This window comes from Opisthocomus hoazin, chromosome 23 (assembly GCF_030867145.1).
Source record: "Opisthocomus hoazin isolate bOpiHoa1 chromosome 23, bOpiHoa1.hap1, whole genome shotgun sequence".
Taxonomy (NCBI): Eukaryota; Metazoa; Chordata; class Aves; order Opisthocomiformes; family Opisthocomidae; genus Opisthocomus; species Opisthocomus hoazin.
In genome coordinates this window covers 7269682-7283710 of record NC_134436.1, presented here as the reverse complement: position 1 = coordinate 7283710, position 14029 = coordinate 7269682, and the positions used below count along the sequence as shown (strand labels likewise).

The following is a 14029-nucleotide window of genomic DNA, read 5'->3' as shown; positions in this document are numbered from 1 at the left end:
CTCTGGACACGCTCCAGCCCCTCAATGTCCTTCTTGTTGTGAGGAGCCCAAAGCTGAACACGGTACTCGAGGTGTGGCCTCACCAGTGCCAAGTAGAGGGGGACCATCACCTCCCTACTCCTGCTGACCACACCATTCCTGACACAAGCCAGGATGCCGTTGGCCTTCTTGGCCACCCGGGCACTTTTCTGGTATTTATGTTGCTCTTTAGTTCATGACACTAAACATGTGCAATGACTCAATAATTCTGTGAAAAAAGTATATTGGGAAGCCTTCTCAATTATGTGCTTATGCTACAACCTAAATATTGATAACTTGTAACATTAGATTGAAACAGTTGATTGGTTAGATTAACATATTAATCACTTCTGCTCCAGAAAGATTTTTGCACTTGTTTCAGAAAAAGAGAGAACCGTTTGGCCTGTAGAAGTTCTTGGTCACCCTTTTTATGTGTACCATTTTTACAATTGCTGCCACTGATATACAATGAGTGTTGAAACTTCTGGCTTAACATCGTGAAAGGGAATTCAGGATTAAATCTAATCTATGTAGTATGGTAGCTTCATACACCACAAAAATGTTGGATCTTCTGGATAAGATTTTTTTCACACTACAAAAAACTGTGTGTTAATCAAATGTAAATCTTCGTTAGTGAATATAGGGTTACAGATTATGATGGTGATATGTAAAGGAGTCTTCTTACCTTACATTCATTGTGAGGGTAAGTAAAATGAGCACTTAAAACATCCAGTGTTCTGCTAAAAAGGGAATATAAGAATAACTACATTGTCTTTGGCTTTCAGAAGTCTTTGAATTGTTAGGAATTATTCATGTTTCTGTTTTGTGTGCTTTTTAATGATGTGTATATTTACACCTGAGCTCTATGTCAATAAAACACTGTGTTAGTGAGGATAAAATGTTACTTCAGTGCCTATGTGAAATAAATATCCTCCTTAGTCCTTCCAGAAGTCCACCTGCATGAAGATTACCCACCCTACAGCCACCGAAATACTTCTGCCAGATTAGAATCAAAGTGTAGCTTCATTCTGTGTTATTTCTGTTGCTGTTTGGTTTTTCAGTGCATTTGCTTTACTTATTCTTGTGGTGCTAGTATTATTTGAAGTTACTACGGCAACCTGTCACCATCTGCTATTATAAAGTATGCTGGGGTTTAGTTGCTAGGTGTTGAAGTTTGTCATCTTACTCATATGACCCGAATGCTTTTCAGATGTTTCTTTTCCTGTACATGTTGCATCCACAGCTAATGTGCACTGTAATAACAGTGGAAAAGATTCCGCGTTCTTTCCCCTTGACCTTAGAAAGCTCTATTTGTTTTACAGAGTACATCTGTGATCCCTTTTGATGTACTTTGTTATATACTCCACCGAAACAGCATTTCTTTTACCTTGGCCACTGTTTTGCAGTATTTATACTGAAGCCAGCCAGCATTATAGTTCATTTAAATTTGACACTAATTATGTTTTTCTTAAGTGGACAGGGAGTTTGAATCTTCCCCGAGACATTTTCTTCTCTGTCTTATTTTCATTTGACTACTTATTTGCTTGTGTTCCTGCTCCCAGTAGAAGTGCAATGCTCATACTATTGATTTCCTTATTTCTTTACCCATTTTTTGAAAGGCTGTCAGCCAATCGGTTAATTCAAAAATTAGAATTCAGTGCTGTTTCTGTTCTGGGTTCTTCTACATTTAAATGGAAATTAATGTTTTTAAGTTGGTAATCATACATTTTATTCAATCTCTTTATAGTAGTGCAGTGCATTCAGAATTATTTCTGTTAGTATTCTCTCATCAGTAAAGTGTTTACTGTGATACATTTATTTTTTATATATTTGACCTAGTTCTAAACAACATTTTCTGCTGTAATTGACAGGATAAATCCAAATAAGCCTAAGCATAGCTGAAATTACTTGTTAGGATTCTGTCTGAAGAACTGCACCTTCACTGCCACAATCATTTTTGTACTGTTTAATCCCTATGTGTAGTGCTTGACTTAATGAAATAAATTTTTGAATCATAAGTGTTAGACTATTGTGTTTATGGGTGGTGCTTGATTCTGAGCTTTTTCTGTCCATCCTGTGAGCATGCAGTCTGCATGCAAAGTGTAATAGATCGTTCTTGTGCAGAACTTACTCTGTTTTCAAGCAGTTCATGCTCTTTGCACATTCTAGTAGGAGGTACTTAAACAGCATGGGAGAATTTCAGTGAATAGAGAGAGATATTTGCAGATTTGGTCACAGCTCTTTATAGTCCTGTATTACACTTAAGTTCTGCCAGTGAGAATGGTGGTGTTGAGAGTGCGTGAGTACTTCAAAGATCCGAGGCTGCACCTGAGAAGTGCATCTTTATTGCTGGCATTTGGGGATTAGGAAGGAGGGGCAAACTTTTAACCTATGAAGAAGCTAGCAGTTCATTTCTTATAGTTGAGATCACTGGCAAGAAAATTATCAAAGATCGAACAGTGTGTATTTTCCTGCTTTACAGTTACATGGAAATGATGGAGGAAGTTTTTGTAGCAAGCCAGTTTTACTGTCACCTTTTTTTTGTATCATTCAGTCCCCCTGATGTCAATTTGACAGGTTTAGTGCAAGGTACTGGCCAGCAATACGTGATCCTTGCTTATGGCTCTTTTCAGTAATCAAGGTGTATCATCTGTTAATTTTAAAATCACCGTACACGGTTACTAAGAATAGGCATTTGTGCTGTACCGTAATCACAGATATAGCTAGACACATTTTAGAAGTTAGTTTTAACAAAAGAGATAACCTTAAAGTCTTTATGCCTTTAAGAAACATAATGCATCTATTCAATGCCTGTGAAGAAATGCTGCTTATTTCAAGAAGTGATTATTTAACATGAGCATGGAAAGGCATTCTGTGGCAAATGTTTAAGTACTAAAAATACAAGCTGTTATTCATGCAGAATTCTCTAACTTCTTTTTCCAAAATCAAGACATGGGAATTAGACCCCCACACAATTTCATTACTGAATCCTTTCCAATTCATTATTACTTTCAGTTGTATGTTTAACATCACAGAAAAGATTTGTCTGATCCATAACTGTAAAAGTGAACTAGTACAGAAGGAAGACCAGCATTTCTTTTTAGAAGAGCATCAGTACCCGAGAACACGCGATTCCTTACCTGAAAGCTTTTGGTCTAGCTGCAGAAAATGTGTCTTCTTAGCCTTAAAAAGTAGGCAAGCCTCTCACTAGCACTAATGTTAGTCCAAAAGAAGGTATAATAGCTCCTTTATGTTGTCATTTTCACTGTTTATATGCAAGAAGTGTGCTGGGTCTGCTCACGTAGGAATAAATAAATAAAAAAAAGGCAGTACAAACTGAACAGCCTCTAACATATGAAAGTAAAAGACCTCTAGTGGCCATAACATGAAGTTAAAGAAGGCTTCCCTGCTCGAAGGGGTGGACAAAATGGTTGGGTACGACAAACTGCTGCTGATACTTTCGTAATGTGTGCCTTTGTTGCCTTTCTGCTGTAACAGAAGTGTAAAGTGAATCGGAGATAAGCAGAGAATCTGATCAGTACCAGGTGGAAATTAAATTCTGGTCAGAGGGGCTGGGGAGTCCCTTTTATCAATTCTTAAAGCAGTATGATAAAAAGATCCAAGTAAATCCAGAAAGTTATTTTTGCATGCTCATTACTTCATAGTCTCTATTTTAATAAAATGAAAAACTTTAAAGCAGGTTCACTGTTAAAACAGTAATTAAAACTTTAGCAAATTATAAGGCATCAGTAAGGAGGATTCTTCAGGGGCTTGAAAGAAAACTGCAAGTCATTAGGCTCACTATTATTGCTTGAGAGATAAATGTCTTTGTGACTTTTGGTAAATTACAGTGAAAACCTAGGCTTATAAATAATTTTACATTTTTCAGCATTTCTGCTTTAGGAATTGAGAGAAATAAAATATTTCTTTTTCAGGAAGTTTGAAAAGTTTTGAGAGAAGAAGGTAGTAGTATTCTATAGAAGTTTTACGCAGTTCTGCAGTAGCTACTTAGATGCCTGCAGAATGTAAAAAATAACCTTTCTTGCAGTATTTCTTCCTATGAATAGCCTATGTTTCTAGAATTATTTGAACATTTTGATGCTAATATATGTTCTTCCTTGTGAATTTGGAAGAGAAGAGTCCTGGGCAACATTACATGACTTTTAGGTGTCTTAAGGTGGTATTGAGTTGTACTTTATATATAAAGTTTTCTTGCCACAATGTGTGTTTCTGTGCAGCATTTTATAAATAATGCAGCTTTCTCACCAGAGCCTACCCCTCGTCAGTGTAGCTTTTGTATTATCTTTTTCAAGTTCTTAGTGTGTTTCTTTCAGCTGGGCTTTCAAAAGCTTGAATATTATTTTATTTTTACATACATAAAAGGATTTATTAGGCTTTTAGAGTAGTTCAACTTCAGAAATGATACAATCCATTATCTTAAGTAACCTGGATATGTTGATTTCTGTCTGGTTTTCTTTCAGAGTCATTTTGTGGCGTGCATGACAGCAATCTTAAACCAGATGAACAACCAGCATTATTCAGTTTACATTGAAACATTTCAGACAAGTTCAGAACTAGTGGTGAGTACAAAATAATCATGGAGGTGATAAATAATTCTAAGTATTTTATTTCCTGTGAAATATCAGTCATATTGTTTCAGTGCATCTTGTCTAGTTCTTCCTAGAATGAAGTCTGTTTCTGTATGTTTTCTACCTCTCTGTCACTGTGTTGCCTCCCTCTTCTAACGGTGACTTTGGACAATACAGTAATCAGAAATTTGAAAGATGTGTAAATGTCAATGTTGTTGACCCTAGCACTGAGGTGGTAATGTAATAATCAAGAATAAGTAGTGGGATCTTTGTGTTATACTGTTCTGAGGAGAAAAAAACCTCACCACAAAACAACAAAAAAACCAACCCTCAACTAATTGAACCCTCCCTCCCGACTTTGTACATGGTGATCTATTTCCACTTTGCGCTTTCACTATTGAGTCTACTCTTGGTCCAGAAAATGTTGTATGCTAAGAGCAGTAAATGCCTTATTATTGCAATGCATGGTATAATTTAACAATACTTGGGGTATATTCTAATTTGTACCAGTGGCCACTATGTTCTAGAAGGTTTCAGTAGTCCTGTCCTTTTATACTCCTGGCATAACTCTGATATAAGTCTGGGTGTTGGGAAAGGTTTTGATTACACCATCTACAGTTTGTCCACAGCGGTAATATTTTCAATTGGCAAGATTTGTCCATTTTCCTTCTTTTCATAAAGTCAGAGTGGTGCCTTAACTGAAATGCTAACAGATCAAATCTTAGGTAGCTTTTGCAATTCTTCATGTGCTTTAGTTTACTTGAAAAGGTAACTGTACTTCAACATAATTTCGGCTTCCGAGCAGATTGAGTACTTGGTATTTGAAATTTTAGGAATGCTTAAACTACTTCAACTGTTCTGCAGAGGAAAATAAAAAAATTAAAAAGACAAGACATCAATATATTCGATGGGTTTTGCTTTTTGTAAAGGCATTGGTTTGTTGTCTTCTTGTATTTTTCCGTATTGTAAGTACATGTCACTGAAGATGACAAAGATTTGGTTTTGAATAATGCTGTTGAGAACTATTCTCTGTAGGTAATATGGCAAGAAAGAGAACAAACTTCACAGAGAGTTGTTTGTGAGGTATTGTTAGTAAATGATGACATTTCAGCTTGCTAGTCTTGCAGACTTCTAGGTGACTTCCTTAGAAGTTCAAGGGTAAAACTGTGTATATGTGCTATACATGAAATATATCTGAAATGATTACATTCATTTTATTTAAGTTTATTATACAGTCATCTCTAAATACTTCTCGGAAGAGAAATAGTGTTTGTTTTGTTTGAAAACTTTGTCTGTGCCTTCAATTTTTAATTCAGAATACTAAATTTGGACTAAATGGACTAAATAATAGGTTTGAAAAATATAGGATTTTTAATTCTTTTTAATTCTGCATAGTGAGACTGTTTTGCTAATTAATAAAAATTCAACAGCTTTACTCCAAAGTACTGTAACTTGTCATTTCCATTCATTTATGGCTTATCTTTTCTTAAGAGCCCGAAGTAATGACTTTTAGCTTTCATTTGGAATCGGAGGCTGCTGTTTTAGAGGACTTCAGTTCCACTCTGGGGCTTACTGATACCACCAGGAATTTTTCCATTGACTTTGCTGGGAGCGAAGTGGAGCCCTCCAACTTAGTTCTTTAGTCACAGCAGGAGCACTTAAACTTTGTGTTACACAGTCACAGACTCAGTGTATTTTGTTGTTCTAGGACTTCTTGATGGAAACGTTCATAATGTTCAAAGATCTCATTGGAAAGAATGTTTACCCTTCAGACTGGATGGCAATGAGCATGGTGCAGAACAGGTAAAATGGGGCTGGAGGTTCAGCGCTCGTGTTCCATGTGCTCGTGAAAAGCAAACTTGTTTCATGTCTGTCTACAGAAATTTTTGCTATGCAGTCTAAGACGATTGTATCATTCCAGTTTGGTTAATGCCAAGAAGGTCATCTGAAATAATTTGCTGACAACACGTTAAATAGCTAGCTGCCTGTGCTTAAAGTCCACTTACAATGGCAAGGGAAGAAAAGGTGTTTTTAACAGTGAAGTGGAAGTACATAGTTGGTCTCTGTGTTGACAGTCAACAGAAGCCAAACTGTGAAAGGCCTGTGGAATCTCAAATGTACGATTTCAGCACAGGGTTAGAATGTCCTTACTAATATGTCAGTAAGTTTATTGTGATGCAGGAGTTATCAAACACAATTTTCTTTCTGAGACAATATGGTTGTTTGGATTGCTAAGAAGTCTGATGATAAAGACCAAAGCTTGGAGCGCAACACACTATTTGTAGAAGGAGTTTGGATCCACAGTGCTTACTGTAGCTCATATAATTGAGGAAATGTGTTGCTGTACTATAGAGCATTTGGGATTTCATCATGACCAATTACTTCAGACTCAGGTATATTGCCTCTAGATCAAGACGCCATCTAAGCAAAAGTTTGTATAATCAAATTTATCATGCTCCCTATTGTTTTCTCTATGAGAGCTTGCTATTAATAAGAAAGCCTTACATAGTCTTATAAAATTGGCTGAAAGAAATATCTTGTGGACATACACTGTGCAGATTGTATAATTTTACCCACAGCTATAATCTGTCTGTTTCGGTGTCACCATAAATGATGGTGGGATAATCAAAGTATTGCTTTGTCTGCATTAAGCCACAGGACCACTCTTGTCTTGGTTTTAGGATTGCAAGTACCCTAAGTGAAATTTCACATCGTATGGATTTTGCTGCCACATGAGCTGTTTTCAGTTCATCATTTCCGTATCATGTGCTACTGAATTGGACAGAAAAAGAATTGCACCTTTGTGCACCTCCACCATTGATAAAGGGTTTAGACAGCTGGCTTGGGCCAGCATGTCACAGATGTATTCCTTAAGAGTATCTTTGAAATATTGCTTGTTTGAAGAGGAAGGAAATGTTCTTCCCTTGAGGTGTGAATTGTGTTGTTTATTATGGGCATCAGTTAGAAATTAATGTTTTTGGCAACAAGGAAAGGCCAGTATATAGGGTACAGGGTGGGCTCTGTAAAGATTTATTTCCTAATAATTGTTCTAGCCTTTCTGAGTTACTGACTGACATTTGTGTCTCTAGTCTACAACAGAGGAAAGCAAGGGAGAGTTGGACTGAGAATGCCAAGTAAAACACATGGCTACTCTAAACAAAGTTAGTTGGTCCAATTTTTTTATTTGTGGCACTTGCAGGTGAGGAAGAGTTTCCTCAAAATTTGAACACAGAGGTTTTACAAGCATCTGCATATGTAGAAGAAACTGAACAAAAAAAGTAGCTGTGAGCCTGCGACCACCTCACCTTGTGGATTTTTCTTTTTTTGTTTGCTGGATTTCCTCGTCATACTGAGTGGTAATGACAGCTAAATATCTCACCAAAAGGGATCTCGATTTGGGAAAAAAAGAACTTCATTTACATTTTTTTATTTATTTGGCTGTAACCTTGAGGGCTGAGCTTTATCTTGCTGCTTCTTCTCAAAGAAGCACTTTGAGTTTATGTGCTGGACTGGATTATGAAGTGGATATACTTTCTTTTTTTTTTTTTTTTTTTGAGCAAGACATCTGCTGTTGGCGAGGTGGATTTTGATCACCTGTGCCATCATTATTTTAGTTTTCTAGAAATGGCAGTAACAGTGAGTTTTCTAGAAGTCACAGAGAGACTAGTCTAAGAGTTAAGTCTCAAAGATGCATAGGTTCCAATTAACTTAAAGTCCACAGATGCTGTTTATTTGAAATGTCACAGTTATGTAATTTTACTGTTCTAGTTTTATAATATTGAAAAGGAGAGAATAGAGGGTGCTTAATAAAGTCGATAATCTCCTGGAAGTGTTTGGTCTTGAAGAAAATGTCATCTAGCATTGGAATGGTATGATGTTAAATGAAAAGGGTTTCTTGTATGTGTTCCATGATTCAAAGTGAGGATTGTGGTTCTAGTGGGTAGTGACGACAGCAGTGAGGGCTTGGGTGCCTCAACCTCACCTTCTGTCACTCGCATACACTGATGTTCATGCAGAGAGATCACTAACCCTTCTTTCGAGGTGGGCAGGTACATACATACATGCTGGTGGATGTGTTCTTGCCATGTAGATGGTGGTGCTTTCATCCCACTTGTTTCTCTCTCTGAGTCAGTCTTTGGCCTATAAAGGCACAATCTAATTCAGTGCACAATTCTTACGTTGCCACTGCTGCAATTTGCAATTATTTTTAGTGTAGCAAGGATTACTCTATAAAAGTATCAGCTTAGTACTAAAGTAACTTAACAATCTTCTATTGTAAGTAAACATATCAAACCTTTCATCTGTAAAATGGTTTCTCTTATCTAGAAAATACTGTTAACATCTGCATTATGCGCAAGTACAGGGTTTTATTTATGCTGTGGGGGCGGGGGAGGTGTCAATCCTTGTTCAAAGAATATGCCTTTGGGGCTTGGGGGATCACCTGGTGATATCTATATTGCCTCAGTTACTGACAATAGAAATTCATTTGCAGTACTGTACATTTTTAGATAATGCCTGCTGATGACTGTGAACTTTGTGGGACAATTTCATCCAGGCAGGCTTTGTTGCTCTAAACTAGCTTGCACTGGGCAAGTCAAATGAAAATATTTAAAGGAAAAAGTCAGCATTAAAAAAAAAGAATGTTTAGAAGCTATTTAACAGTGCTTCTGTGAACAGAAATTGATTGCCGAAATTGATTTGGCACTGTTTATACTCTTTGATTATGTTGCTGCTCCCAAGATTACATAAGGAAATGAGTTATTGATCCTACTGTTACATCTGAATTTTATATTATATCAACAACTAGGTGGGGGGATTTTTGTTACCAGTCTTTATAGAGTTTGCGGTTTTTTTGTTTTGGGTTTTTTTGAGGGGGTGGGTGTTCTATGAAATAAATTGAAGAATAATTTGAATTTCTAGATTTGTCTTATTAACATGCTTTACTCCAAACCAGAGAAGCAGCAAAGAAAAAATCACAAGGGGTCAGGCTGGGGTCTCATAACAATGAGAGAAGAACTCAGGGTGGCTGTAGTGAGGCAGGTGTTGGTCTCTTCTCCTGGGTAACTAGCAATAGGACAAGAGGAAATGGCCTCAAGTTGCTTCAGGGGAGGTTTAGACTGAATATTAGGAAAACTTTCTTTACTGAAAGAGTGGTCAGGCCTTGGAACAGACTGCGCAGGGAGGTGGTGGAGTCCTCATTCCTGGAGGTGTTTAAAAAACATGTAGATGTGGCACTTCAGGATATGGTTTAGTAGGAATGGTGGTGTTCAGTGGATGGTTGGACTCGATGATGTTAGAGGCCTTTTCTAACCAATGATTCTATGATTCTAAGAAAATACATTAAAAAAAAAAAAGAAGTACTAGCACAGCTAAGATTTTGCATTCTTAATTCACCTGTTCTGAGTAGGAGTCTACATGCAGGTAGGTGTTTTACACCCTGAAGGATGTATTTTACCATGAGAGTCTCCCCTTTCTGAATTTGCAGAAACATTAGTTACAGGCTGTAAGGCACGTCTGCTGTGTAACCTAGCCAGTGGCAGAATGTAGTTGGCACTTCTTCCCCAAGGGTGTTCAACAAAGCCTGACAGTTTTCCCCAGATGATGTCTTGTATTTTGTACCTGGCAGGGAAAGTGGGCATTGGAGGAATTTTGCTGAAGGACATACTGCAGTACAGAAACGTCAAATCAGAGTACATTTACTTAGAGGCAGAGGAAAAGGAAGAGCTTAACTAATACTACAAGTTTGATCCTGTGTGGGGATGAAAGGTGTCCTAATGAGCAGGACACTAATTACTCTTATACATGAGTCAAGACAGACATTGCATGCATGAAATCAGGGATATTTCTACTAAATGCTAGATGTCTGGCATAGATAAGGGGAAAAGAATGACAGAATGACTCCTTATAAGGTCCTGGAGAATTTTAATTTTTTTTTTTTAATTAGAGAGCACCCACATGCATGCCATCCGGGAAGGGAGACGCCTCTGTCCAAAGGCAGGGAGAATGGGCACCTTCATGTCCAGGAGAAACTGTGGTAGGAGAGTTGAAAGAGGGAGAGTAGGAGTTTAATTGACTAAACCTACTTAGTCAAGCTTTGCCTGTATTGAAATTGAATGCTTTAACTCAAATTACTTTAAATCACTGTTATAAATAGTGTGCTGTTTGCTCTCAAAGCATGTTCTAATTCCCAAAGCCCTTGTGAAGGAGGCAGAGGCTGTGTGTATTAGTCTCGCTGGACTAGGAGCATTCTATTAGCAACTGAGAATCAAAATGGAATGAACTATTTTTTTTTCCTTCTTCCATTAACAGCAAGATGGGAAGAACACTTTTTTATGGCATGCTAGATGGGACAGAACACTTTGGGAAATAGTAAAATCCTCACTGAGGTCATGAGGATATAATATCGGAGTTATTTTTGTGATCCTCTATGGTAGATTTAATGAACTTTTGTTCTGATGAAGGTTGCTTACTGCACACTTCTTACTAGTTGCTACTGCTTGTTTGTGCACTTTATTCCACTTATGGTACTCAGACTGTTGGATATTAGCTTATTAAAAGCCGTAATTCCTAGGTACATGACATTTGTGGGGAAATGCTTTGCTGGTTTAGGTAATAACATGTAGTCTGCTTATCACTCAGCTGTTCATAATTTTAATTTAGAGGCACATAATTCCTCCCAGGAAATTCCCTTACTTTATTGTCAACATGAAGTGCGTAAGGAATCAGATTCGCTGAATAAAGGAAATGGTAGGGAGGTTAGCAACTAAAGGGAAGTATTCACATCCCTTCCTTCTGTTCCTCTGGGCTTTGAAACGGTAATTGCTGAGAGTTTCCAAGTACTCGATTTTCTCAAAATTAGTACCTGGAATCAGTTTTGGTGGGTGTCCAGTCCGAAGTGGCTTAGTAAGCACTTTTTTTGTTTGTATGTCCATTTGAGTTCGTTTTTGAACCTTGTTCACATTATATTTAGGTATTTAAAAATAAAAGGAAACAGTTTTTCACCAGTACCTTTCAAGGTCAGATGCTAGTTGCTGAAAAACTCCTGTGAGATAACACTGTAGGGTGTCTCCTAACACCAGTAGTTAGGGTTTTTCTAAAACATGTTTTCATTACCTGGATATCTGAGTGTTTTCAGACATCTGTCAGAGTCGAGTGTTCCTCAGCCCTTTTTAAGTCTAACTTGAAAGGTTTAGCACTGCAGGTATTTGGCAAAACAGCTGGAAATGTTGCCAGTTTTCTTTCATTATACAGACTGAAAATAGCTGCGTATTTGCTGATGAACTGCTTTGCAACACCCTCAAGACCTGATTCTCATGTAGCTCATGAGTTGTAGCAGCATTATGAGTTTAGCAAAATCTCCTAATGGCTTCAGATCAGTGCCACCTGCATCCCCAAGTAGCTCCCCATTCCTCAGGCTGCCAGGAACTGTACATTCTGGTGGTATCTTTAGGTCCTGGCCAGCCAGCAACATGAGGCAGAGTAAGTTCCTATTTGTCACCTAGCAAGCGACTGTGGGGATTTCATTTTAAGACTGGGACAGTAAGGATTCCAGACCTGTTTTTTTTTCGTAGATCATCTGTGAATGGTTCTGTTAAACACAACTTCTGGAAAACACATTTTCCATGCTATACATGTGCATGTTTCTGAACAAATCTACCTTTGAACAGAAAGTCTTTTCAGAAGAACTAGCTGCTTATAGTATTGTCCTGTGAAACATGACAAAATGTTGCTTTGTGCATTGTGAAGAGATGGCATTTTTAAAGTTTTAGTCTCAATTTTTAAGTAACAAGCACACATAACAAATTCAGTGGCTATTGGTCTGCTTTTTCTTTAAATTTTCTGAAGAGAAAACCTGAACAGCTGCTAGTCACCATTTAAGCTTGTTATTGAAGGATAATATTTAGAATAGTTTGGGGGAGAAGGGAAACTGAACACATTTGGCAGAAAGTAGGGAAACGTGCCTTTTTCAAGCAAGAAGCTGAAGTATTTATGGGACAGATGCTGCAAACTGTATTGCTACTACCAACTCGCTATATTGCATGGAATCATAGAGTCATAGAATATCTCAATTTGGAAGGGAGAAAAACCCCAAATTAATTCAAATATTAGAACTGCTTCTCAGTCTTCCATCTGTATGTTGGTGGAAATGAAAGCTTGTCATATTTTCATGTTTTAGAAATATTTGATGCTGTGATGTATGCGTTGATGTCTGTGGATATTGTGGCTGTTCACAGACACTAAGGGATCTGCCTATACACAAGGTATAAAAATTCAGAGTACATGTTACCCTTTGCTCCAGCTGGAGCTGTAATATTGTGTTCAATTTACTACAATTGTGATGCGATTTTAAAATCAAGAATGCCATTGTAATTACGAAAATAGGAAGAAAAAACCCTCCTTAACTTTAATTTTTTGATTATTAATATGAAATGATTCTGCCCTCATAGGAAAGGGAGTAGAAAACTCCGATTTATTCTATCCAGCTATGCTTTAACAGTTTGCTTAAAACATTGCCAGGCTCATTATTTGTCTTGCAGAGAATAAAAAGGGGCATTTATTTATTTATTCCTAAGAGAGAAAAAAAATACAAGTAGTTTAGGTAATTTTAACTCTTGTTTTTCAAAGGTGTACTGGGACTTAAGATTCATTTGTGTAACTAAGGTTGGATGACAGTGTTGCAGTTTGCACAAATGAGGCAGAATTTAGAAGGCTGAACTGTTGTATCCAAGTAACTCCTCTCTTTGACCTCATTTTGCTCTGGCAACTTTTGACTGACCTAGGCGTACTTGACAGAAATGCAGTTGTTTTTCTTAAGGGCTTGAATTTTCAGGGGATCAGAACGTGTTTACATGTAGGCTTATGGCATATTGCAGAACTTTTTAATTTTAATATATGAAAAAGTATTTTAAGCAAGAAGTATAGATGTCTAATGAGAATATTCTTTCACGCACATGTTCACAAAAAGGTAAATGAAGTATTAGAACAAGTTCGAACAGTTTGTACTGTTTAGTTGTTGCTTTAATCATATATAGTAATAAGATGTGTCTTTGGACAGTTTGGTTTTGCTATGAGACTAAAAATGTCCTTGCTGAAATGCAGTTTCCCTGTTAATTTAAGGTGCTTTTCAGAGGCAAAGGACATCTTATTTATTTATTTATTGTTTTTCTTGCTGGGGATTTGGTACACAGTGTCTCAGTATTCTCAAATTTGTATCTCCTTTCCATTAAATCTAGGTGCTAGGAAACTGTTCCATATTTGTCTTTCTCAGTCCCCACAAAAGTCAGTACTTGTAATAGGGCAAATGGCATACGGTTGGTCCTGGGAAAATGGAACGAAGCAGAGAAGAGGCAGTTGTTTCACTGTGGGTTGTGAATTTACTTCCATGGAGAGTTACACTTCCAGCTGTGGCTGATATGTCTGAG

At 37.3% G+C, this 14029-nt stretch overlaps 2 protein-coding genes across 2 annotated transcripts in view; one reads left to right on the top strand and one right to left on the bottom strand.

Annotated features, from left to right (window-relative positions):
* Nucleotides 1-3301, bottom strand: part of INSYN2B (inhibitory synaptic factor family member 2B) — a 44078-nt gene extending 40777 nt beyond the window's left edge. The window contains exon 1 of the mRNA XM_075442232.1: nt 3159-3301. The gene's annotated coding sequence lies outside the window, so the exon portion shown is untranslated. The remainder of the gene's footprint in view (nt 1-3158) is intronic.
* The window catches only part of DOCK2 (dedicator of cytokinesis 2), a 203232-nt gene that overhangs the window by 122629 nt on the left and 66574 nt on the right, over nt 1-14029 (top strand). The window contains exons 28-29 of the mRNA XM_075442046.1: nt 4500-4598; nt 6316-6410. Coding sequence (XP_075298161.1) covers nt 4500-4598; nt 6316-6410 — 194 coding nt within the window. The remainder of the gene's footprint in view (nt 1-4499; nt 4599-6315; nt 6411-14029) is intronic.